The sequence below is a fragment of the Polypterus senegalus genome, chromosome 4, assembly GCF_016835505.1.
Source record: "Polypterus senegalus isolate Bchr_013 chromosome 4, ASM1683550v1, whole genome shotgun sequence".
Classification (NCBI taxonomy): Eukaryota; Metazoa; Chordata; class Cladistia; order Polypteriformes; family Polypteridae; genus Polypterus; species Polypterus senegalus.
In genome coordinates, this window is record NC_053157.1 from 227,044,731 (window position 1) to 227,070,022 (window position 25,292).

The 25,292-nt window shown below is 37.5% G+C and overlaps 1 protein-coding gene and 1 non-coding gene across 2 annotated transcripts in view; one reads left to right on the forward strand and one right to left on the reverse strand.

Annotated features, from left to right (window-relative positions):
• LOC120528672 (low affinity immunoglobulin epsilon Fc receptor-like) overlaps nucleotides 1–22,915 on the forward strand; it is a 28,985-nt gene extending 6,070 nt beyond the window's left edge. Inside the window, exons 3-9 of the mRNA XM_039752835.1 lie at nucleotides 8,447–8,524; nucleotides 14,423–14,515; nucleotides 14,604–14,711; nucleotides 16,000–16,308; nucleotides 18,683–18,834; nucleotides 21,483–21,607; nucleotides 22,264–22,915. Coding sequence (XP_039608769.1) covers nucleotides 8,447–8,524; nucleotides 14,423–14,515; nucleotides 14,604–14,711; nucleotides 16,000–16,308; nucleotides 18,683–18,834; nucleotides 21,483–21,607; nucleotides 22,264–22,432 — 1,034 coding nt within the window. The 3' untranslated portion in view covers nucleotides 22,433–22,915. The remainder of the gene's footprint in view (nucleotides 1–8,446; nucleotides 8,525–14,422; nucleotides 14,516–14,603; nucleotides 14,712–15,999; nucleotides 16,309–18,682; nucleotides 18,835–21,482; nucleotides 21,608–22,263) is intronic.
• Nucleotides 19,742–19,815, reverse strand: trnai-aau. The gene has a single exon. It is a non-coding gene; the product is annotated as a tRNA-Ile (tRNA).
• Nucleotides 22,916–25,292: the final 2,377 nt, after the last annotated feature.

Genomic DNA, 25,292 nt, shown 5'->3' on the forward strand with positions numbered 1-25,292 from the left:
TAGAAATCTGGTGATCTTGGCATCTAGAGTGGAGTCAGTGACAAGGACTTGCCAGAACGGAGGATGTCAATAATCTTTACAGAGAATGGTGGGTGAGTACTAGACAAGTTGTAATGGTTGTGTTGTTCATGTGGGTAAGAACACTAGCTACCTCACGAGGTACACATGGTTCCTTTAACGTACAGGTAGACCCATTGAACTTTAGGCTCTATTCTTTTAAAATTTGTGCAGATCCCTCCCTTATAATAAAATACATTTTTGGTCATTACCTGCACTCTTAGTTTGGGTCCACAAAGACTCCTTAGAGTTCACAATGAGCAGATTGAAGTTTGTTTTTGTCTTTAATGCTTCTTGGGAATGTTATTTCTAGTGGTGCACCATTTAATTGAACATCTCTCTAAAGTGATCATTTATTGATTGACCTTTAACCTCCTCAGAAAGAATCAAATATCTGACTGCAAAGTTTGCAATTAAATATTTTTGTAGTTGTAAGGTTTCAGAGCCAAATGTGGACCTTCAGTTCAAACAACCTTCCTCAAATCAGTTTCCACTAGATGGATCTTTCCTTAAGACATTCAGCAGCATAAGACAGTGTGACAGACTTTAATAAATGCTACATCATGTTAATAGAAATGGTTCCATAGGAGCGTTATTTAAGTGTATGGCTTACAGTGGTTTCCCACATCAGTATAAACACATGAACTATGTTTCTGTTATTGAAGGTTACTGTTGAAGGATGACATTGTAGCATCATTACTTACTGAAAGCAGCATTGAGTACATAAGTGAAATAGGCAGTTGCTGCAGATAGCTGCTAGGCCATTCATTCTGATGGCTCCAACATTAGTAAATTGAATATTTTGTATTTACTAGCGAAGGTGTTTAATGAAATGGCTGAAGAAATTCTGATTTTAGTTGAGTTTCACTGAACTGTTTCTTTCTTCTTTGTTGTGTTCAATTGCTCTTACAGACGGAATTTGTTCACCACCTCTTTCACCAGGCTTGCACTGAAATTGGCATTTAAACTCAAGTTGGCTGGTTGATTGTATAAAACATTCTGTGTATTGAGCGAGCTATAAAATTCAGATTGGCACACCTCCACTCTTTGCTTATAGTCTCATTGAAACAACAAGCAAAGCATTGCACCATTTTCTTGACTAATTATGATTCAGTTTTAGTTGAGCCTGACAAGTTAGTCAAATCAGCTAAGTCAGGTTGCAACACATTGTTTTTACATATTTGGCTAATATTTTGCTGAATAAATAATGACAAAGAAAATTTGTCATATGCTGGTTGTCAGATACACCAAATTTAGGATTTTGTGAAGACCAGATAATTATTATTTATTTTATTTTAGAACATTAGAAAGATTTAGACCAAGACAGACCTTTCAGCACAACAAAGCTTGCCAATCCTATCCCTTTAATTCCTCCAAAATAACATCAAGTTGCGTTATGTAGGTACCGAAAGTCCTATTCTCCACTACACTACTAGGTAGCTTATTCTATGTGTCTGTGGTTCTCTGTGCAAAGAAAACTTCCTAATGTTTGGGCAAAATTTACCCTTAACAAGTTTTCCAGCTGTGTCCCCGTGGTTTTGCTTCTCCCATTTTAAAATAACCGTCTCGATCCACTGTACTAATTTCCTTCATAATTTTAAACACTTCAATCATGTCTCCTCCTAATCTTCTTTTGCTTAAACTAACGAGACTGAGTTCTGTAGTCTTTCCTCAAAACTCAAACCCTGTAGCCCTGGAATGAGCCTAATTGTTCTTCTCTGGACTTTTTCCAGTGTCCCAGAGACCAAAACTGCACATAGTACTTGAGATGAGATCTCACCAGTGCATTATAAATCTTCAGCATAACCATTTTGGACTATTCCTCTAAACGTCAGGGCACTATATAGCCTAAAATTCTGTACGCCTTCTTAATGGCTTCTGAACATTGTCTGGAAGTTGATAGAGGATTTCATTTTAATTCAGTTCACTTCAGTTTAAACTCATTATATTACGCTCTTCCACTTATGAACCCAATGAATTATAGAATAATTATAACTATTGTATAAAAAGAAATACAACATAAATATAAAGCATAATGTTGAAAAAAAGAAACACATGATGTGATATTTACAAAAGTATACAAATTAAGTTAAATGTATCTATGGTTGTTTTGAGTCCAAATTTGGACAGTCCAAGCATTATGGAATGGATCATCACACAAACAATAGTTCCATCTAAGACAGGTCATAGATGTCTATAGGAGAAAACAATGGAAAATATAAACACTATATTCACATTACAGCTAAAAATGACTCAATTCCAGTTTTTGTCAATTTTTTTAATTTGATTGTTCAAATTAGTTTTACAAACTATCTAAATTGGATATGAGTGTGTACAGGTATCTTTACTGAATGTGCTGAAAATGGAAAATTAATAAAAATAAACTCATTAGACAAATTAAACACTGACAGCAGGCTGTGGAAATTGTTTATAGAGCAGACCATCTGTGTATTGATCATCTTATAAAGTAAGAAAAACAGAAAACAAAAATTATAGCTGTTGCTGTGAGTGTAGATCTGAACATAAAAACCTGTGGTCACAAAAGAGGAACAAGGACTGGTGGGAGTGAGTTGTGTGTGGAGAGTTTTGATGCAAAGCAGTTGAATTTCAGAATATCAAGGGGGGCATTTGATCATTTGCATTAATGTCTGACCACAAGACTGCATTTAAAAAATATAAGCTTGAGGATCACTCCTGTAGAATGTAAGCTGTATTAGCTGGAGAAACACATTAACAAGCCTCTTCAACTTGTTGGCAACTCAAGGGTCTGTCTATTTGTCTACAGAATATAAAAGGTGCTGCCAGATGACCCTAGGGATGTTGAGTTGACGATGTACGTTTCCATAGAATTCAGATTCAAATGGTCCCGTTCAAGTCACATCTGGTTGTATTAGATTTAATACCACATTTAAAAGTCATTTATAACCAACAAACATTTGTTATTCCATTTTTTTTTTCTTCTGTTCACATCAAATCTGTTTCAAATATGAGTAAAAAATCTTGAGTTGAGCTGCACTGTACGTTTAGCCTCCTTAATGGCAATTAAAATAGCAATTAACATAAGTAGTTAAAAAGTGTAAAGGGGTATGTAAAACAAACTAATCTGTGGGTCTAATAGGTGTACGCAATGCCAAAATAATCTGCTTTTAGCCTTGACTTAATTGCTTCTCTAGTATCAACAGAAACATCATTCCAGAGATTTAAATGCCGAGACCTGATATGTAAAATTTTATAATGCAAAGATGGCTAACTTATTTTTTATATCCTTCTAAATATTTTTCATTAATAATTAGCCAAAGTATCTGGTGTTGACAAGGCAGAAATCAAAGGGGAAAAACAATCTTTTGAAAATTCAACAGAGCTAAACTTAGCTAGCAATGAGATAAAAAGATGTACTCTTAAATAAAAGTTCTACTCTTAAACAAAAGCTGGAATTCAGCAAAACAATAAAATTGTTATCCAGATTAGTCAAGACAAAAATGCTGTGCCTGCGGTCATAGAAGAGATTCTGCTTTGACCAATAGAAAGGTTTGTGTGCAATGATAACAATGTCCTCCCATCAGCCCCAGCACACTCCAGCTGCCTGATGAGAACTTAACTCCCACGTTGGCACTTGTTTTTGGGCTGCACCACCCCTTTGATTACAAGCCTTCACCCCAATGCGCTACATGGCCAATATTTTTATTGGGACAACGCTAATGGACATGCACAATTTTGTGAATGTTGGTTCAGCTGCATGGCGAATATAAAAATAGATGTAGAAACAATTTATAAGCTTATTTAATTAGATAAAAAAGTGTAGTAGTATAATGTTCCTTGCTAAACTAGTATATCAATAAACATATTGATATAATTTGTACCAAACTATACATCATACTTGAGGAAGAGAAAACATTATTACTTAACTCACAGATATCAAGGACTGTGTTTTGAGTTGATCATGCTGCAGAGAGCTATATGATTTGTTCCTGATTTATGCAGAAAAGGAGTTGGGCTGTGTGTACAGCATTAAGGGACTAACTTTTATCATTTATAAGAAATGCTGACCTCTGATGAAGAATGTAAGATCTTTATGGACTCTAAGAATGTTTAAATTGATTCTAAGTGTGTATAATTAGAAGGGTGTATTCCTTAGGAATGCAAATTGCTGTTTGTTTCATGTTTTAGGACACTCCAGTATGTCATAAATTAAGATTTAACCTTAAGCTATGTATAACCTCGGAATGAACTGCTAGAGGTTTTTTTTTCTTTTCTAGGATATAAAAGAGAGAACGTTTTTACTTTAGGTATTCTGCTAAAACCCAAATCAGTCGACTGAGTTGGAAAGAGGCAGTCTCACATTCTCTCTACTCACCAAGAATTAAGAATAAAGAAATTATTTTTTTAATTGGGTTTATGTTCTTCCGTTGTTTTCCGACTTCAGTGCTCACATACTCTATAAAGGACCATTGAATATCATGAACTCCAGTATCCCACACTGGCACTACTGTCAGCATTGATTCCTGTCTTTTCCCAGACGTAGACAGGTTAGGCTCCTGCCTCCCACAAGCCTGAATTGTATTAAGCAATTTTAAAAAGATTTGCAATTAACTTCCTATTTTTATGGGTTTTGCATAGACCCTAAAATATCACAGGTAGCATTGACAAGGCAAGCTGCGGTAAGCTATGAGCACAGTATACACAGCCATTGTGGATAGCATCGTAAAGCACAAGCTTTTTTCATATTTTTTTTTGGCATACCAGCCTCCCAACAAAACCAAACAAGGCAGTGGACTTCACTAATAAAATAATATCTGTGGTGAAAGATTGATCATATTGTTTAAGGGATTTTAGAAAGGCTTTCTTGTTGCTCTTGTATTTTCCATAGAAAAGCTTTTCATCGGACCCTGGCATCATAAAGAGAGCAAAGCACATGTGAAAGCATCTGTTACAAACCTAAAAGTATAAGGAGGGGGAAATCCACGCTAGAAATGCGACCTGCTGTGCAATCATTTGATCTGCTAAGAGGTTGTTACATTTCCTTCAGCCACTGAAATGGGACAACACCGACTTAAGCAAGAATGCATCCTACATGAAGCAATAAATAAAATAAAGTGTCGCAATAAATCTTCTGACAGCCACGTCGTGAAGGCTGACAACTTTCTCTTATAATCTGCTTCATCATAAAGAGGAAGTCAGGAATGTTTAATGATTGCATGGCTTAAAAAAATGACGATTACAAAGCAAGACTCTTTCATATTCAGGTGCTTTATTGCCTGATAATTAGAACAAAGCTTCTGAAAATGGGATTTGAATGGCAGAATTTAAAATAATGACTTGACGCATCTGGAAAATAGTAAAATGGTAAACGCCAACTGTAAAAGAAGAACTTGCCATCATTATTATTTTCCCAAAACACAAAGCACAGAATGTTACTCGCAGTTCACTGGCAGTTTGACCTAAAAGAGAAAAATGGAGATAAAAATGATTCTAGGTAAATTTCAAGATTAATTAAACAGGAGAGCATTGACGCATTAATGTCTGACTGAGGAATAAGTAATGAGGTGTGAAAAAGACCCCAGGTAGGCACACTTGTATTGTTTCCTCTAAAGCTAAATGTGCTTATCCAGGGCATAGTTGTGGTGCAGCCGGAGCCTAATCCAGCAAGCATCAGGTTCAAAGCAGGAACAACACCTGGACTGGTGCCCACCAGATTGTGAGCGCACACATACACGCATGCACACGCGCACACACACACACACACACACACAAATGGACTCATCATGGGCCAATTTAGCAACAGCAATTCACTTAACCTGCATGTCTATAGACTATAGGAGGAAAGCGGAGCACCATAATAAAACCTACATGGCCACTGGGAGACTGGCAAACTCCACACAGGGATCGCCACTATGAACTCCATTCTCCTTACTGCAAGGCAGCAGCACTGCCACTGCTGCCTAATCTAATCCATCCCCTCTAAATCTATTCATTCCTGCATTTACTGAACCTGATTAATCCAGTTTTAAGGGTTGCACAGACCTGGCACCTATCCTGGCAATAATCTGGTAAAAAAGTAGGAGCCTTTCCTGAGGTGGTTCCAGTCTAGTACGGACCACATGAACACAAGGTAACCAATTATGAGTTTCCAACTAGCCTAAGCCACACACCTGCAGATTGTAGGGGAATTTCGAGTATCTGAACAAAAGTCCTAGTGTTACAAAGTGAAAAGGCAAACCCCACCCAGAAAGTGACGGTGAACACGGAAAAGTGTGGTGGAAAAGAGGATAGTGGAAAAATTGGACACCATTGGCAGCTCCAGGAGACAACCTCCTGAAGCACTTTTAGCCAAAAGCTCTTTCCACCACTGTATGCTAAGAAGCACCTCTGGGAATCTTTACTGCCCACTGCTAGCAGGCAATTCAGTGTTTTTGTGAAGTTCATTTTGACATATCTACAGAGTGAGTCTGAATCCTGGTTTTTTATGTTTCTGCTACTGTATGCATCTAAATTTCCCCATTGGATTAATAACGTTTATCTATTCCAATCTATTCTAATGTAAATGGATCTGAACCCAATCACCTGGAGCTGTGAGTCAGCAGCTCTAATCATAGTGTCATCTGTTTCTGATTCATGCAGCATTTTGTACATGTTTTGGAAATAACAGTATCTGAAATCACTCTGTAGATCTTTCAGTAAGCACAAAAACAGCACTTTTGGTAACAAGATCAAATGTTTAGTGATGTCAGGAGGTTAAAAAATATGAGCTTTTTTAGGCCATCTTTCTCAATTTAGAGTATGATAGTACAAAAAGGAAGCTGAGGCACCTCTTAAGATTCATGGCCGCCCTTGATTTGTGGCTGGAGTGGCTGACAATGAGAGACCCGCTTGATCTCACAGGTGACAGCCACAGTCCAGTGATAGCAGGATTGTAAAACATTTCTTAGAATTTATGACAAACAGACTAAGATCAGTGCTATGTGTGCTAAAATGGCTGGTGTGTTAAATATCTAATCTGACCAAACCCCTTTCCAAATAGCTCGGCAAAGGGTTAATGAATCCTACATAAATTTGAAAACTTGATTAGTCAAATTAGGGGTGGGCGATATTTCCAAAAAATCATATGATCCACAATCTGAACTGCAATCTCTTTTCAATGTGGCATACATTTAAGAGAATATCTGGACTCAAACTTATCAATACCTAAGTAACACTTTATTTTAAATATCAAACACTGGCAAGTGAGTGAGGAAGTCCCATCCCCTCGGCCCGTTGCAAGAATCTCAGATTCGCGCAAATAAAGCGAAACCATAAGTGAACTATGATACACTGCGAAATGGGAGAAGTCACAAAATCAACCGGAATGTTCAAGTAAATTATAGAAAAAAACCCGATCTAAATCCGTTAAGTAGTTCTCTCGTAAAAAGCGGACAGACATACAGACAGAGAGACATTGGATTTTATATTTTATATATTAGTAAACCTTCAAAATAATGTGCAGTTTCCCCTTGGGATTAATAAATGTGAATTTCCCCTTGGGATTAATAAAGTATCTATCTATCTATCTATCTATCTATCTATCTATCTATCTATCTATCTATCTATCTATCTATCTATCTATCTATCTATCTATCTATCTATCTATCTATCAGTTAAAGTCTCAACAGCATTCTCAGCACTTCTGGAGCTTAGTAGAGCCAGATAACTATAAGAATCTTCACCAAACAGCTCTGAAAATATCTGCTCTGTTTGGGTCTCCATACCCCTGTGAGTCTTAACATGAATGTCATGAAATCAAAGTTCAGAACAAGACTGAGAGATGAACATTAAAATGACTCCAGAAGAGTGAACCTAAGTGGCTACACTCCACTACACCTCTTTGTTTGAGTCATCTGACTAACTAAAAACACATGACACATGCAACTGGATATGTGAATACTCTTGTGAAGTGAAACAGTGACATGGAACAAAATGACAAATGAATAAGTCACATCTGTGTATTTGTAATTGCATTGTTTTGTTTTGACAGCATTAATGTATTAATACAATAGTGTGAGATACATTAGAAAATGCATACAGACATACAGAATGCACTTGCAGGTGAACTAAATATTTTTTGTGATGTTTTAATGCAAAATGTGAGTTCTGGACACCATCATTTTGTAAATGTTCAGGCAAAACAAACTTATTCAGTTTGTTTGGGTTGAAATAAGCTATGAGAATAAAAGTTAGAAAACATGAGTAGCTCTCCGCCGTTTTAATTTTGTAAAAGTAGCTCTCAGGGGAAAAAAAGTTTGGAGACTCCTGCTTTAAAGCATTCATAGAAATAATTAATTGAAGCCCATATGAATGAGAGGAATTGTTCATATCAAGTCTACTGATTATCTATTTGTGCATCTGTTTTAAACAGACCAGAGAGATGAAGTCATCTACGCAGAAGTCAAAGCAGCAAATAGCCAGGAAACACAAAAGGAGGAAACTGAAGCTGGTAAGTTCAGCAAAAACATGAATATTTAACCTTCTGTGCCTGTACCAGCTTGAAAGAGATGGTACCATTTGCCAACTGGCTAGAACTGTGGCAAAGCCTGATTTTTGAATGATATCCATGGCTGCAGTGTGGAGTGTGTGTGTGTGTGTGTGTCTTTCACGTTCAAGTTTAAAGGTATTACCATCAACTTTTATCTCAGAAGCTCTGATATATCCACTCATTATCAAACTCACTTTTGCCATCAGTACTGAGTGCCCTAAACAGGAATCCTGAGCTCACACACCTAAATAAAGTAAGCAGCTAACCTAATCTGTGCATGTTTGAGATGAAGCAGCAAAACTGGTACAAGCATAGGCAAAACATGCAGACTTCACATGGCCCACTGGTGTAGCCTACATTTTGTGGTTTGCCCTCCAACTCCCAAAAAACATTAAATTTAAACTTGCCTGCCTTTCTGCTGAAGTCAGAAACTACTCAAAGTTTTTTCAGTGACTAAACTTTGGAGGAAAACTGTTTTGTTGTTAATATAATAACAATGAAACATTTCAAGATATCAGTGTTTTTATTGACTTATTGTTGTTCAGATGATAATATTTTTTTTCTGCCTGGGTCTGGGGCTGGCAGGTTGTTTATTAATAGGTTTGTGGTCAGTGTGCGGAATAGTCCATGACAACTGGAGGAGTCCCGTAGGCTGAATATTGAAATTGTATTCTGAATCTGTGGAAAATATGGAGAATTTTATCCGTTAGGCACAAATATACATTACATTCTAATATTTAGTCTGAAAGCATAAACCACAAAGTCATCACTTTTGTGATATATACACACTGTGGAATACAGCCAGGGCCCTTGCCTGGCTGGGATGCATCTGTACTGGAAGGACTGGGGGAGAGAGCTTATCCAGGACATTATCTCCCCCTGCACCCTACAGGGCAGCCCCCCCTGCTGAGGCCCGTTGCCACTGCCAGGGAGTGCCTGGACGATTGTTTAACCCTTGGTTGCTACACTTCCGCCACATCTGGAAGTGCTGCCAGAAGAAGGTCATGGAGCACCTGAAGCACTTCTGGGCCACAGACAAAGTAGAGTGGTCCTCCCCTGACAACACCCTCTGTCGATCCCAAGGGACAATTACAGGGCTGCAGTTCAGTACTCCATTTCCCTGGCACTCTTGTAGGTGTCCCAAGTGGATTGTCATATAAGGACCACTGCCACCTAGTGCATGTGGGATGGAACCACTCCCAAGTTCTGGCCTCCACTGATGCTTCCCTTATTTTATACTGGCTAGGCACAGAGTTATCCTTCTTCCCAGCCAGCCAACCCATATAATGTTCTTCTCGGGCCTCCTGTCTAGATAATAACCTGTGCTTCTCCCTGGCCGGGATGCCCGTTCTTATCCCACAACACTTAAACTTTATTTGTCAAAGACAACTGAAGTGTTTTGTTCAGTGTTGAAGTCTAAATAGAAACTTTGTTTTAAAACACCTGCCAATCTGTCTTTGGTCCTTGTACATTTTGGATAGCTGACAGTTACCCCTGGTTGAACTGCAACAAGATCATCCCAATAATGACTAGTTTATTTAACAATTTAATACAGCAAAATTCCATCCATTAATCGTAACAAGGCCGATGATTTTACCTTCCCCTTTTTACAGCTGACAAAAGACAAATCCTTAACTGACATGAACTGGTAGAAAGACCCGTCTGGCTTATGCTGTTCCCAACTTCTTATTATCGCAGTATCAGTACTTTACATTACACTTTTCATCTTCACTAAGAAGATGTCTCCTACAGACCAGTATTAATGCCTGTATGAGATTGTGGCTTATTCATTTCTGAAGAAAGTCTCGTATGATTTAAATAATGCACTCTCGGTCCTTTCCTATGGGTTGTAGCCACTCAAAACATCCAACTTCCCCCCAGTCTGCTCCTAGCCACTCATCTCCCCTCTCCAGACTCTTTGAGATGGCCATCTTTCAGTGCTGTCTGTAAAGATTTTCCAGCACACTGTTAAAATATTTTCTTCTGAACTTAGTAATGGGCAATGGGTAATTTATAATGTCATAGGACACAACACAGCACTTTCTTACTGTTTTGTTTAGCCTGAAATGTAAATTCAAAAATTACTTATATATTTAAGTGGCAGACATTATGGAGGTCAGATAAGTGGGATCTTTGTTTCTGGAGGCCCACCTGTAGCTATTAACACCTCAACCATTTAAGTGCTACACTGGGGAAAAACCAAGTCAAAAGAAGAGGGAAAAATCTCTACTTAAAAAATGTTTAACAGTTGATGTGGGTCCTAAATTAAGGTGAACTTAAAAAAAATGATAGCTAAAACTGAAACAAAATGTAAATACTAGACTGGGACAATGAGGACAACCAATGATAGATGGAGCCTACTCAGACTACTCAGTATTGTTAGAAACTTTAATCTTTAGTGTTAATAGTTTGAGGAGCAGTAACCTATACATAGAAAATATGCATTAGTTTAGAAGTAAAGAATCAATCTCTCTCTAGCAAGAAGTTAGCATCAATTTGGCTGTTATAGTTCCCATAGGAAGGACCTCTGCTGGAGAGGCAAGAGAGATCCAGAAGGAGAAAGGTACAAAGAGGAAAAGGAACATTCATAAACCCACATCAACATAAGAGACAAGTATCAAAATATAGGAGTGCCAGTAGCGGCAGACAGCACGATATGAAGTGAATACACTTGACATTTAGTATTCTTTCTCTGTACGTTTAACATTTGTTTGCTCAGAGGTTGATGCGATTGCTGCTTCCTGACCAGCTCTTCTTTTCTCCACCCTAGTGGCCCGCTTCTTCTCTTCTTCTGTCAGCATCTTTTCACGTTAAAACTGATTAAGTCGGTTTTTGTGTTGCAATTACTTAGTGCATTTTTCTTAAACTGGCACTTGAGTATTCAATGTGCCTCAAGAATGATTTAAGATATGAAGAGGCAGAGGAAGAGATGGCAAAGGTGGTAGGGATGAGAACGGCTCCTGTGCGCATGTGCCGCACGGCCACCCTGCTGCCGAGAGTCGATTCTACAATAAAATAAAATAAAAATAAAAAAAGTAATACAAATTATCACATAGTATATTTGCGTACCAAATATCAGGTCAAATGGTTTGTGAGCTACAGGTGATTTAAAATCCTGGACAGTCAAACGGACTGCCACTGTAGCATATTATATAAGAAGATAGCTCCAGAACATGTGGAAAATGTGCTGAGGCTTTTAAGATGCACATTTGTGTTTCATAAGCTTGAAGGTTTAGTCAAATTCTTGCCATTCTGTTTGCAGAAAGTGAATTAAGAGACAAGGAGAGGACATATACAGTAATCCATAGCAAGTTGTACGGGTAACAGAAAGTGCAGAGGTAAAATGGAAGAAACAAGATATTAAGTAGTGCAATACTCATAATATGCAGGTAATTAAAAAAAAACCTGTTTCAACTCTACCACAACTATTACTGCTACTACTATGACTACTACTAATATGCCTACCTATACTGTCCTAGTGGGACATTCCACTGAGGCAGACAAGGCTTGGCTTTTCTTGTACTGACATTTACGGAAATTCTCATTGTGAAAAAAACAAGCAATGAATGCTCCTGGGATGAATGCTAAATCTGAAAGGAAAACAGAGTGTGTAAAAACTACAGCAAAGTCTTCCTTCATAGTCATAACTTCTTTATTTACCCATACATATCCAGTTAGGATATGCCTTCTTCAGCCAACAGTAGCCCAATTTCTGCCAGCACCGTGTTGGCTAACAGTACTGGTGGCGGTTGTTGTTAACCCAGGGCTCGACCGATCCGGTATGAAAATTTGTATTGTTGTCCACATATTGATTTGGCACCGGATGCCTTTCCTGGCATAACCCTCCTCATTTATCTGAGCTTGGGATTGGCATGAAGAAACACACTGGTTTGTGCATCCCCTGTGGCTGGGTTAGGAATAATCACTGTTATTACAACTCATGTGCTATAGGTGGCAGCAAAGACCATAAAGTACACAAAAATGCACTATAAAACTAAGCTTACAATAGTGAATAATACTTTTAAATTCATGGCAACACACTACCAGTGCTGGGAAGGTGTATGAGTTACTTGGTCAAGCATTGTTTAAACTAGGGAATGAGGGAGCAGGATGTTTAGAACAGGCCAGGTTTGAAACTGTACATGAAGGGAAAAATGGCATAAAAACAAATATGCATTTGTAACAAAAATTCTAACCTAAACGTTAAGCTGAAAAGTAAAATTATTAACATATTATAAATAGCTTGCCTTAATGCTAGAAGTATCAAAAATAAGTCAAGTGAGTGAATGTTGTATGTAGCTGAGCATAATTATGATATCATAGTAATAACAGAAACCTGGCTGAAAATAATATAGAGGGATACACATTTTTAAGACGAATAGACAGAACATCAGACCAAAACAATGGAAGGTTGATGTTTATGTAAAACAGAATTTAAAAACAGGTCTTCTATTGCTGGATGATGGATCTTAGTGAGGACACCTGGATTTTGTCTGGAGGTCCCTATGCAGAAAATAATCTTTTTAATTTCATTTCATTTTTTTAGGAGGTTAAGAGGAGACATAAAGTACATGAAATTGTTAAGGGAATTTGTACAATTGCTCAAAACTGTTTACTTTAAAATTTGGAAATTTGTTAAGGATGAATTTTGCACAAACTTTAGAAATGTTTTCTTCACAGAGAATACCATAGACATGTGGAAGAACTTACCAAGAAGTATGGCATACAGTAAGATGCTTGGGACCTTTAAAACTAGACTTGATGTTATTTCAGGGGATTTAAGTAGATGGGACTGGCAAGCTTTGTTGGACTGAATAACCCATTTAAATTTTTGTAAAATTCTACAGTACCACAATTTCCACTTCATCTACTACGAACCCTGGTATCAATCAACATTGCCCAACTACTACGCTACCTTCTCCAATACTTTTACCAAATATGATTGCTACTGCAAGTATTTCCACTACCATTACAGCTTCTTTAACTAACAATACTATTACTATTGCTATTACTAACTACTACTACCAGTGCTTTTATCAACTGTGTTACTATCACCAGTTCCACTACTGTTACCATTACCATTGCTGCTGCTGTTGCTACTTCTACTGCAGCTACTGTGTAAGGCACTATATTGGCATCTGACCCGACACAGACTGGACACAGAGGCGCACTTAAAATAAACTATTTATTTTTCTTCGCATGTGGGCGCACGTCTTCCCCGTGTTCCACAGGCAGTACACAGTCCCAAGCACAGCAAATTAACACCAACACAAAGCAAAGCACTGTTTTCTTCTTCCTCCTCCACTCCTCCCAGGCAACCTCGTCCTCCTCCTCTCGAAGTGGTGTCTGTTTGCCCCTTTTATAGTTCACCTGGAAGTGCTCCAGGTGCTTGATTGCCGAGTTCCAACTGCACTTCCAGGTGTGGTGAAAACACTACACATAAGGGCTCAGGAGTTCCAGCTGCAGCATCCCCTGGCAGTGCCTCCGGGACCCAACAGGGCTTCACCCAACTCCAATTCCCAATGAGCCCTGCGACACCGCTCCAACCCAGGAGGCCGGCCATCTAACGTCCAGAGGGAGGTATTACACAGTCCATGGCTGCTCCCCCTGAGCATATAACAAAGGGGTGTCCTGGTCGGTCATGGACACCAGCTGTCCACCACACTACTAACACAGCAGGTACTACAACTAACAACAGTACTACAACTGCTGTTACCATTATCGCTACTAATACCACTATCACCATTACAGGTACTATTACTATTACTGCTACTAATACTACTGCTGTAACTACTTTTATTTATGTTACTACTAAGCAGGGCTCTTCACCCAATACATCTAACAATTGTCCTGTTTTAGGCACCTGCCAGCCCATTAAAAGTGAAGTAGAGAGTGACCCCTACAGCAGTTTAAAATGGAAACGGGCCAAAAACGACATCCCAGCAAAAGAAGGTGAGATCTTTGAGATAAAATGTCCTAGTGCCATTCTACTTAACACAGTACTCACTGGCATCTATTCTTTTTCTTTTCCCTCTTTCAGGAGCATCAGAGCATCCTTCAAATTTAAAAATGAAAGCCTGTCTTCTGAAATTTCTGTTGTTCCTTTGTGGTTCCCTATTGGCTTCCATTGTCTTGTTGGCCATTTACAGTAAGTATCTTTAATTTGGCCTTGATGCTGATGGGATTGTGAGGTAGCCTCCTGTGTATTCTGCTGATGTGCTGCTTTTTTGCCGTACTCACTTCAAATCTCTCTACATAGTGTAATTTGACATAGAATAATTAAAAATGACTCATTATGACAGATCTTGTATTAATGATAAGGCTCAAAATCCGACTGATTTGGTTAGCTGTCCTTTATAAATGAGAGCTGAAGAAGATAGGAGAGACCCCAAGACGAGTCTAAGCTGTTGAAATTGGCATCAGAGTTGTCTCAATGTAGATTAGTGGATTAATTTAAAGTCAAAAATGAGCCAAAGTAATTAAGAGTCCTAAAAAAGAATATATAAACGTCAAGCCAAAATAAAATCTAAAAATCTTAATCAACAAAATCAAAAAGGCCAAGCAAAACTGTGTTTCTAAATAAATTTAATAGCTCATTTTTGTTAAAATTGGTTTGTGAATCCAGAAGTTTGGGATCTCAACGGAAAACATCTTAAATAGGCAGGGAGTAATAACTCTTTATCTCTCCTGACATAACTGGCAGCAAGCATAACAACCATAAATAACATGACTGCCATCATGCAGAAGCAGTCACAAAGTTATGCCATAATGATGTCACGACAAAAATACATTAGAAAACAGGGCTGGTATCATACGCTAGTAATGATGTCACCAATATAATGGTAAAAATATTAACATTAGGAAAAATCTACTCAATCCAAGAATCTGGAGGGTCGAAAACACTAAATCAGAACACAGGCAAGATCAAAGTCACAGGAGATAAGCAGCTTAGGGATGTCCAACTTCATTACTGCACAAGAGTGGACATATGTGTGTAGTCTTTAGAATAGGGCCCAGGCTGGGAAAGTTTATTTAGAGACAGCAGGAATCCTCCATGAGCATCATTCTTTTTTACATTATGTGTCTGGAATGTATTTTACACTTACATCTTGGTTTGTATTTTTATTCTGAACATTTTTTTAAAAAGTAAACGAAACCACAATAGACTTTCACACAACGATGAAAATTAAACTGGGAACTAACATCTTCGTGATTTCCACTTTTGCAGAATGTAATGCATTTGCCATGTTCCTGTTGTCATGAATCACTCTTTACTTTTTTTAGTAATTTTCAAAGTATGTTCCATTAAAAAATAGCCTAAAAGGAAAACAAGGTATACAAATATATCGATTATCGAGTGTATTCATAGGTTAGTCTGATGATAATGACACATCATTCTTGGAGTTAACCATAATACAATGTCTCACTTCCCTCAGATTTGACTCCATTCAAGGACAAAGGTGCTGTTAATGAAATGAAACAGAACTATTCTATCAATGAGCAACATCTGATGCAGCTGAGAAGGCAATATGACATTTTAAACAGAGAGCACAGCAACCTCTCAGAGTACCAGAAAACTCTGCAGATGAACCTTACCAGCCTGCAGTCTCTCTATTCCAACCTGTCTGCATATCTCACCAAACTGCTGTCCAATTATTCCACACTAAACCAAGAGAATGCTGAGTTTTCTGCAGTAATTGAAAAACTGAATAAACGATGTCCAATATCAAATTCATTATCTCAAAGTAAGTGAATTCCAGTTCCTTATCCCCATTTGGTCATGAGATTACCTGTGGTTCACATATATGTATCTGAATAAGGATAGCAGCTTCACACCAGTTGCTTGAATTTCAGTTACTATAAAGGTCAGTACTCAAGATGACTTAAATGATCCAAACTTTAGAAATGAACTCATCTATTCATAGGAATGGCACATAACTGTAATGATATTTTGGGGGAACTTTAGGATATTCAGAGCTTCTTGATGTTCGGTGGTTTGTGGTGAAAAAATCCTGAATGACAGAAATATAGGCAGACAATGAAAGGACACAGGATGTAAACTTGGTCTCCTGGAGCCATCAGATGGCAACACTGACATATTTGCCAATGCCTAAACCTAATTCAATTAGTAATATCCTAAAATTCAATAATATACAAGGGGTGACCAAAATGGTTTGAGCCAGACCTATTAATATAAACACCAGTGCAATCAGACAAGTTTTATTTTTCAACATAATCTACATGATCACTAATCCACATGTCCTTTGATAAACTGGCCCCCCATCCAGAATTCTATCCTGCATTGGACAAAGTGTGGAAGATAAAGAGTGCCATATTAGATAATGATCAAATAGGTGGTCTTTATCATACATTGATAATTTAAAGGCCATAAGTTTTGAATAAACATATAAGTTATCAAATAAAGAGTTTATGTCCCTCCTCCCAAATCTATTCTCTCTATGTCATGCATTGCTGTATTTGAAGCAATAATCAAAGCAGAATGCATTAAATTTTTGACCAGAGAATTGATTGATTTCTTCTTAGCTGTTATTTCAGGACTGAATATTCAAAAGGAGCATTTAATGTGGCTTCAGTTCATGAGACCACAAACTGAGCTTGATTAGTTACTCTCATAAAATGCTTTGCTTTTCTACACAATACATAACCAGTCTAAGCCTGGCACCTGAACATATATATGATTTGTCTTAAAATTTCACCACAGCATAGCAGCAATTTTAAAAGGAATTCAAATTCAGTAGGATTCATCAGTGTAAAAAAAAGAATACATACTGCAGATAAAATTAAAAGTCCATAAAGTGCAATTCATAAATGATTCATACTGATAAGCTTAATAAAATTCCACACTAATGCTGTGGTGATAGGCTTTGGTCTTTTGAAACTAAATTTGATTAATTAGGTTTTGTTATAAAGTTCAAGATGCATTTCTATGACAGTTAAATAAAAGAAAACATTTGTTTTCTTGAACAAACACCCTAGTATTGATGACTTGATGTCTTAATATTTGACATCGCATCCCACAGAGGAATCTGTTCAAATTAGGAAGCAGGTTGCAGTCATAGTGGGCCTGGTGTGGAGCATGTGGTGGGTTGGACGACTCTTTAAATTCACACTTTCATAAGGAAGATTTTGGAACCTCTGTGATGTGAATGGGGACATTCCTGTGAAGCACAATGTAGAATAGTTTATGGGTTTCATTGATTTTTCTCCCTGAATACTGTCAGTCATGTTTAACTGCTAAGGTACAAATGCAGTCAACGGACTCATCAGCAATCCCTCTTCATTGTATTTTTTTGGCTGTCCTCCATGGGAAAGCAGAAGCCTGTTTACATGGATTGATTGCTGAGTGTTCGTACGTCAGGGTATGAGGGTGTGTGATGCTGAGGATTGCATGCTGGGCTGCTTCTTGTGTCGCAGCATTGCAGCTGGAGCAGGTTCCCAATTTATTCCAGTCATACTGTAAGCTAAGAAATACAGAAAGTGGATGGATGGTTTGTTCTCAAACTCCACTGACCAATCAAACATGCTCAAGCTGTCTGATTGTTAATGCATTGTTTTACTATTAATTTAGAGTTAGGATAACAGATTGTTTTCCTTGACAATGAATGGGTTGGAAGTTTTTAATTATTTATTATTTATATATTTTCTTCCAAATAAATATAGCAAGTTAATATGGTTTGAAACTCCTATCTAACAACTCCAGGAAGCGGCATTCAAAATCTGGCCTGGTCATTGTGTGTAGTCTGCATATTGTCCAAGTGTCTGTCTGTATATTCCAGTTTCTATCCCAAGATGTGGAAATTACATTAAATGATGACCCTGAACTGCCCAGTTTGAGTTTGTGTGTCTCTGTGTGACTGCCTGTGATTAGAATAACATCTTAGCTTTCTTTTCAGGCAGCAAGGATAGATAGCCTCCCACTCCTTTTAACCCTGAATTGGAAAATGCAGGTGCAGGAAGATGGATGGATAGATGGAGAGACTGGCTTGTGGTTTAAAGTACATGTCTAGGAGATGAAATGTGGCTCTCACTGACCCAACTCTTAATGTCATATCTTCTCTTCAGCTACTCTTTATCTCTTCATTTGTTCTTTTTTCACAGGCAGGATTTGTTATGTTTGTCCACAGAACTGGATGTTGTTCAACTCAAAGTGTTACTCATTCTCCAGTAATAAACTGACCTGGACAGGTGGTGTTGAAGGCTGCAGACAACATGAGGCACACCTGGTGATCATAGAGAGTGAGGAGGAGCAGGTATGCCCTTTGTGTCTACTTGGATTCACACAGTGTGGTTAGAACAACACAGTACTTGAATGTTTGCAATTCAGTGATAAAGAAGGACAGGTTATAGAACAAGCATAAAGCCAAATAAAGTTCTATCTATCTATCTATCTATCTATCTATCTATCTATCTATCTATCTATCTATCTATCTATCTATCTATCTATCTATCTATCTATCTAAGATAAACATGGTTTAACATGTATTCAAATGGTTCTTTCAGCTTTTTAGTTTAAATATTCATGTTAAATCATGTTAAACTTATGAGCAGTAGCTTCATGCTTCATGCAGCTATCAGCGTTGCAGGTCTACTGCAGCTCTTGTCTCATTTGGGCTGCCTGGATGCACCCATCTTAAGATACGACATGTTTTTTTCAGCAGTGAGAATATAATTCTATGTACAAGCAGGAATGTTCCTTCCAGGAATGTTAAAGGAGGCAATGGAGTTTATATTTATTCATTTGTTTATTTTCTTATCTCTCTCTCTTTCTCTTTTTGAAAGTTGGAGATGTACAGTTTGCTTAGAATGAAATCAAAAATTAATTAAAGCAATGCTATAAAGATTAGAATAGATTGTAAAGAGAGAATATTCCTGTTTTGCACAGAGGACTTTGCTATAAATTGCTCACAGACTGAGGGCTGCACTTGAGTGTTCTGGATGGACTGTCATTTTTGTCTACTCTCGGTGAATGATGGAGCGATATTCATTTCAATTAAAGTTGCTGAATCAAAATTGAATAGAAACTGTGTTGGATGGTAAATAAATTGTTTGTCTCTAATTTTCAATTAGTTTTAATTTAAATGAAAAAGCATGCAGGGTGAATGAAAGCATGGTAAGCATGCGATGGAAACAAACGGTCAGTGTTGATCAAATTGCTGCTGGCCTGTACGGGGATAGAACCCGCGACCTTGGGGTTATTAGCACCACGCTCTAACCAACTGAGTTAACCGGCCAAACTACCCCATGTAACCTCTTGATGAATAATCTGTGCTTTCACTGCTTAACTCTACCTCTATCTATCTATCTATCTATCTGTCTATCTATCTATCTATCTATCTATCTATCTATCTATCTATCTATTAAGGGGTTCAAAGGTAAAAAAAAAATCTTTTTATTCTGCTGTCACCAATAATTATAGATTTTTTTTTTCGAGAATATCTTTCAAATGATTTATGGCATATTAGTAAATCTCATTCTCTCTCTTTTTGTCTTCCATTTTATTCCAAATATTTTATTACAACACAATACAACTTATTTTTGTATAGAGCTCTTCACTGAGTGCAGGTTCAGAGCACTGTGAACAAATTCTCAGGTACAAGTATAGATTATATTAATAGCTAAAGAATTAGTACATATTAAGATACAGATTTGTTAAAACACACATAAAACAAAGTATGAACTGATTAACACAAATGGATAGCAACAACATCTGTCCATTAATTAATACTTCTCAATGAGCACACAGGCCTAAATTAGACCAAGTGAGATGGTGAGCTGCTGGTTCATTTGTCATTTACATTTCATTGTTAATTGGCAGCTGAATATGAAAATAAGAAGCAATTAAAATACAGAATGTAGTTATTTAAGACTAAAAGAAGAAATTAAGCATTGAACAGGAGAGTTAAATAAAATTAAGTATACAAAATGTTACTTCAGCAAGAACCATTGGTATCTAAATATGAAACTGAGTTTAAACAAAAACCTGAAGCCACAACTTTAGTTCCTGTAGTCCCGGGCCAGTGAGAGCTCCTGTGTGTCTCTGACAAGGTAGGATTTCTGTGCCCAGCAGTTTCATTCTGAAGTTCACCTTAACTGTGTGACTCTCTAATTCTGAAATTGTAATAACTGTATGGTGCCTATCACTCTGAGGAACAAACCCTCTAGAAACAGTAAATGTTATAAAATGTACTACACTCCCATTGTTACTTTTGTCAATGTTTATTGTTCTTCATTTACTAAGTTCACATATGTTTACCTCATTGGATTTTGATTATTTAACTCAGTTTATGTAGATTTATTTGAATATATAGGTGTATTATGATTTTATTATCTACTTTAAAGATATGACTTTATTATTACTGTTTATATCAAATACTTGCTTATACTGGTTATTATTAATTAGACTTTCTGAAATGGCTGCACAAAATCAAGCAACAGGGCAATCAAAATACAAAGCTGTGTTATCGGCACAGAAAACTGCGCACAGGCTGAAGGCTGGAAAAAAAGTCAGCATTCTGTCAGATTAAACATTTTTTTATATGCCTAGCAGTGCAGAAATTAATTCACACACGTCATGAGAGAAGTGGGCTCATTGAAGAAGAGACTGATGTCAAATAAAAGACCAAGATGGGAGAGCAGGAGATAAGATGGACATGCCATCATGGAAAGTGGCAGCACTAAAGTAACGAATTTAAATAGAAGTCCCTTCTATGGAAATAGCAACATTACTAATTACCCATAGGAATATATGAAAAGTGTTATTTTGCTTCCATTAAACTTACAAGAAAATAAAATGACAATAAAAAAAAAAATCCTGACCACCTTTTCTGTATGTGTCATTTTGTTCTTCAAGGTCTGCTTATTTAAACATATATATGTATATATATTTTATTTTTTTTAGACATTTTTATTAAACGAGTTGAGCAAACAAAGTCCCAAGAAGACCTACTGGATTGGATTGAATGACATCGCGAATGAAGGTCAATTTGTTTGGGTGGACAACAAACGTCTGGACCGAAGCAAAAGGTACAGGCATTAAGCAAACCCTCTATATGTGTAAGTTTTAAAGATGTAGTCTACCTGGTGGGACAAATCAAATAACATTCAGTTAAATTGTGGCCACAATAAAAACAGCACCAAAAACTGAAGTAAAATACAGCTACTGTAACTTCACTCTATTTTAACAGACATCTGGTTCAAATTTAATAATCAATGGTAAAAGACAAAGAGAAAGTGAAGGTGAGAGGAAACCGTGGTCTCAACAAAGTGCTGTCCTTATTTTCAAATTCAATGTTCTGGTCTTGTCTTTTTAAGGACTGAGAAACAGAAGAATGTGGGTGTTTGCTTTTGCTTTGGGTCACTTGTACATCACAAGTCTTAATGGCCACACTTTGCTTTGTTTTCACTTTTGCTCCTTCTAATTCTCATGCCTTATCCCAACTTGCTATGAATTTTGGTCTTTTCACTTCTTTAATCCTTTTTCCTTATCTTTTTCTGCTTTCTTATTATCTACTCATAAAACTCCCACATTCTTTCTGGTTTACTTTCCTTATTTATCTCCATGATTCCTTTGTGCCCTCAAAAAAACCCAAAATCTCCCTTTTGTGTTTAGTTCATTTTGGATGTGTATTTGGTAGATTTGATAGTCAACAGAAGTTCTGATGGCTTGTCTTTTCTTTCAGCTTCTGGGGTGTGAATTGGGATGGAACGATGGAGCCAGATAACTGGAGAAATCAAGAAAACTGTGTGAAAATACAGAAAACCGCTACTGCTAGTGGCTGGTATGATGCCTACTGTTTAGAGACAAACAACGTTATCTGTGAAAGAGCAGCAGAAGGAATTACACTGTGACCTTTAAGTGATAAATCACACAGAATCTACAGCATCACCGGGACACTCTACATTGACTGTAAAGGAGAGCACTAACTCAGAGGCGCTGATTTATTTTGCAGTTTCTCTGAGTTCACAGGTGTCTGCACACCCAGGTCACTGAGATATTTTATAAAGTGCATCTGCTGTCATTGTCACCTGGTCACAAAGTCACCCTTATCTCATTTCCTTGAGTCTTTTGAATGACACTTTTAACATACCTGATATTGCAATGATATGTGAAGAAAAATGCATGTTGATAAGTAAAATATTAAGGACATATGATGGAGGTAAGCATCCAGAAAATGGCCAAAAGTTTGAAGTAGCAGGAGAAGAGAAAATCAAACTGAAATCAAAAACAAAAGTGGAATTCAAAAATCAAAAGTCAAAAAATCTTATCTCTAGTCTAATGGCCTTTCCCTAACTTACAGGAAAACAAAGTAAAAATTACTTTGTAAAAATGTCTTTAACCCAAAGCTAGGATATCATCTTAGGAAATTATATAAATAAAATAATATTAATAATAATAAAAATAATGATAATGTATAACATAATATAATTAATTTATAATAAAAAAGTAAAACAAAAAATGCCATTGATAGAATAGCAATAAAAATGTATAAATAACCACGAAAACTAATGTAAGTAGTAATGAAACGATTCAGAGTGCATACAAGGAGCCATTAGATGCACAGGGCATTTGTAGAAAGAGCTTTTCTTTGTGAGCAGACTGATGACATTGTCATGAAGGCTGTGTGTGCGAGAGGGAAAAGCTACATGGAGAATTCCGGCAAAAAGACAACATGGATTAAGTTGGTGTTAGCATTTTAAACTTACTACAATTCAATCTGTTCACTTTATGTTCCCATTTTTTATAATTCTATATTTTTACAAATAAGGGAAATTCTCTTTGTGGGATCTCCTGTCCTGGTTGAGATTTACTGATAGGATAAGAGGGCTGCTAAAAAAAGTGCTAGTGGAAGCAAAGGCTTGAGGAGGCCACTGTGAAAGACGATCAAATGGCCTTGAGACTGTTCTAGCAACTGTGCAAATCCTCAGAAGGGAGGGGGTGTCATTGCCCAGACTGTGTTAAGCAGGGATGGCAAGGGGCTGACCTCTTTTGGTGAAATTATGGAGTCATAGAAAGAATGCTGGATAGAACTCATCAACTTGGTAGATGTGCTGTCCTACCAGGAGGCAGCATTGGACATGGTCAATGGGGGCATCCCATCACTGTTGCTGAAATCACTATGGTGGTCCAAGGTCTATATGGTGAAAAAGCTGCTGGGTTGGATGATATCTGACCTTAGATCCTGAAAGCCCTGGACATTTTAGAGTTAGCATGGTTAACATTCAATGTCTCATAAATGTTTTGGTAAGGTACCCTTGGAACGACTGGTGTGGCAGTCCCCATATTTTACAAGACTGACCAGAGGGTGTGTTCCAAGTAAAGAGGGATCACATTCCTTAGCCCTTCATGTCAGGCATACTGTACAACAGTGCTGAAGGGAAGGCTCAATCTGATGATTGTACCAAATACACAGAAGGAACCATGTGGATTCCATCCTGGCAATGGCACGTTAGACCAGCTCTTCTGTTTGGTGTAGTTGCTTTAGGGTGCGTGGAAGTGTGATAACCTTGTGTTTTTTTTAGATTTGGAAAAATCATATGACCGTGTTCCTTCGAATGTGTTAGAATATTAGAAAATTTAGAAATGAGCAGGCCATTCGGCCAAATTAATCTTGCCATTCCTATCCTATCTTGTTGTGGGAGGTGCTGCAGGAATATTGAGAAACTGGGCAGCTCTTGCTTGATGTTCATTCCATATATAAATGTAGTGAGAACTGTGTTCAAATCGTACTTACAGTAGTGTTAAGTCAAATCTGTTCATTGTGGGTGTTGGCCTCCATCAAGACTCTATCTTATCCCCACTCCTATTTGTGGTTTTCATGGACAGGATATCAAAGAGTAGCCGAGGATGAGAGGGTATACAGTTAGCAGTGATAGGAGTGACATCATTGCTTTCTTTATGTAGAAGATGTTGTTCTCTCTGAAATCAATACAAACTTGAACATTTCGCCTTCCAGTGTCAAGTGGCTGTGATGAAGATCAGCACCTCTAAGTATCAGGTCAGGGTTTTAATCTGAAATAAATGGATTTATTTCTCCATTTAAGGTGGAAAAACAGCCCTTAGTGGAAGAGTTAGGTATCTTGGAATTCTGTTCACAAGTGATGGAAAAAAAGAACGTGACACTGACCAATGCATTTTAGTGGTCTCAGCTGTCCTGAGAGCAATGTGCTGCTCCATGGTGGTGAAGCTGGAGCTGAGTGTAAAGACAGAACCTTTGGTTTATTGGTCAATTTACATTCCTGTCCTCACCTATAAACCTGAGCTGTGGGTAACGGCTAAATGAAGGAGATTGTGAGTACAAGTGGCAGACATAAAGTTTCTTTACAGGATGGGTAGGCTGACACTCCATGACAGGGTGAGAACCTCAGGGATTTGGGAGAGCTTCAGAGTACATTTGACCACTTGAGGTAGTTTAGGAATGTCATAAGGTTACCCTCTAGGCATCCCTTGATAGAGCTTCTTCCGGCATGTTTCACTGGGTGGAGACCCTGTGGAATACCCAGAAAATGCTGAAGGCTTAGGAATGCCCGAGATTTCCTTAAGAAGAATTGTGATCTGTAGCTGGGGACTGCAAAGTCTGCACTGACCTGCAAACTGACCATTACCACATCTTATTTTTTTTTCCTACACACTAAAATTAGGGAAAAGTATAAAAATTGGATTGATTTCAAAGAAATGCCTTCTACAACTTGCAAGAACATTTCACAAAAA